The 2,151-nt window shown below is 40.1% G+C and overlaps 1 protein-coding gene across 1 annotated transcript in view; it reads right to left on the bottom strand.

The window, feature by feature from the left end:
• Window positions 1-278: 278 nt before the first annotated feature.
• Window positions 279-2,151, bottom strand: part of CBLN2 (cerebellin 2 precursor) — a gene marked incomplete at its 5' end in the record, with an annotated part of 4,411 nt that continues 2,538 nt past the window's right edge. Inside the window, 2 exons of the mRNA XM_019614321.1 lie at window positions 279-1,110; window positions 1,384-1,503. Of these exons, the coding sequence (XP_019469866.1) occupies window positions 913-1,110; window positions 1,384-1,503 (318 nt within the window). The remainder of the gene's footprint in view (window positions 1,111-1,383; window positions 1,504-2,151) is intronic.

Below are 2,151 nucleotides of genomic sequence, written 5' to 3'. Positions count from 1 at the left end.
GGGCCATTCAGAAATGTCAGTTCCTTTGTTAGTTTCCAGATTGTAACTGAAGGATCATGTAGCTCTCTCTTTTTTTCTCTCTCTTTAATATGTCTATAAAGATCAGCTGGAAAGTGTAGACAACAATTGTTCACTGGTTAGCTTTACTTAGAGCTACAGGGTATATATGTGCTTTGTTTTGCCTTATTGATCAATCTAGCTTACATTTTTAGCGCATACAAATAAAAATCGGGAAAAAAAAGTCAATGAAAAACACGAACAACACAAAACAAATAAGATTCCAATCGTGCAAATTTTGCTTCACTGGATAAAGCACTTCTTGACACAGTAATGTCCAGAATACCCCTCCCCCAGAAAAATACAGGATTGAGACTGAAGTCATTCTCTTTTTTTCTTTTTTCATTATTTTTTTTTTTCCCTTAAGGCTATACAACACAAAGAAATAAAGCATGGAAAGAACACCTCATTGGGCTCAACACTTCATTCTTCTGGCTCTGGAGTGAGCCTTTGACAAAGCAATTGCATGGTCCGAGTAATTTGTCTCATTGGAACAAGAAGAGAAAGAAGAGGGGAAAAAATGAACAAGAGGAAAAAAAATAATAAAAAATAAGAAAGTCAATGATCCCAACAATAAAATCCAAAATTGACTTTACAATCACAGGTACAAATTGCTCAGGTCGATAATTTCATTTCTCCTAAAGATCACTGTCGTCTAAAACTAATTAGAGGCGCAGGTTCCCGAGGAATTGTCAATATTCAAAGCAAATGTTTGGAGTTTTAGAAGGTCATCATTCTTCTACTGTGACAGTCTGACGGGGTGACTGGAAATATTGTCGTGTGCTGCCAAGTTCAGGGTGTTGTTAACTGAATGCTTGCTCCAGCTCATCAATCTGTCTCCTATTTGGCCTTCTTTTATAGTGGAAAGACTAAGAAGCCAGAAAAGGTTGAATATTTCCACCCTCCCATGAGGTTACCCCTTTCCAGTTTGAGATGCACTTTGTCTTCTCGTTCCATGAGGAGCAAGACCCCGTTGCTGGCTGCTTCTCTGGTGACGTCCTGATCCCCTGCAAAAGCTGAAATCACTGGGTAGCCGTTTTGCATTAAACTTACCTAGAAAGTGCAAAGAAAGAGAATCTGAGTTTTGTCAATAGCCTCAGTGACTTCCTTGCCTTGTGCACTTCATTAAACTTTGGCACAGGTTAGAGATAGAGATGAGCTAAGCGAAGGCAATGCACAATTTTTGTCATGCATGCAGAACTTTTTATCTAAAATAATCCTCTGCCTTATTCTTTATCTGCTGGGTTTATAAATGGGGGGTGGAAAGTGGGGGGAAGTAGAGATGAGTATTCGAAACAGCAGAAGGACAGCTAGATCACAACCCACCTGGATGGTTTGTCTGTTATAGACCTTGACCACGTGGAAACTGAAACTATATATCCCTTTCCTTGGCGCTACAAATATACTGGAAGCAAGATCAAAATGGTTGCCAATATTAACTAATACCTGGAGAGTAAACAAAGGAAAAAGAAAAGGAAAGAGACAGAGAAAGAAGAGAGAAAGAAATCAGACCTTGTCTTAGCAAAGTGCAAGTGATAATACGACATGAGCTCCATAAGAAATATAAAGCCTACTTGGAATGGCATTTGCGGCACAATTAAAAGTGCACTGCAGGGGAAAGGAGTCAAGTTACAGAGGCATTAAAAAAGTGATGTGGCTCTTAAATGATTTAATTACGCAGTGATGAGATCCAAAGCCCACCAGATGAAGCACAAGTGTCCACACCATGCTGCCAATGAGGCAAAGGTGGCAGGAGGTGGCGGTGGCAGAGAGGCAAGGAGAAATTAATGCAACTGGAACTTAGCAGTTCAAGAAGCAAATATAGACCTTTTAGCCTGTGCTCGGAAACCAGACCTGCCCTTGTGTTTAAAAGCATATATAACAGAAATTGGACTGTGATATTGCTCAGGAAGGGAGGAGTAGAGAGGACCCTCAGCACGGAAACATCTGTCTGAACATCCATCTGCCTCTTGTGCTTTTCCATCCCCTCTGCAGTCATCCTGGGTACTGGGGTGAGTCCATTCCTCTTCCTCAGCAACAATCTGACTTTTTTTTTTTCCAATGACTTTTAACCAAAAACAAAACAAAAAATAA

The sequence above is a fragment of the Meleagris gallopavo genome, chromosome 3 (assembly GCF_000146605.3).
Source record: "Meleagris gallopavo isolate NT-WF06-2002-E0010 breed Aviagen turkey brand Nicholas breeding stock chromosome 3, Turkey_5.1, whole genome shotgun sequence".
Taxonomy (NCBI): domain Eukaryota; kingdom Metazoa; phylum Chordata; class Aves; order Galliformes; family Phasianidae; genus Meleagris; species Meleagris gallopavo.
Note: the sequence above shows the minus strand (reverse complement) of the source record. Positions and strands in the feature narration are given on the sequence as shown.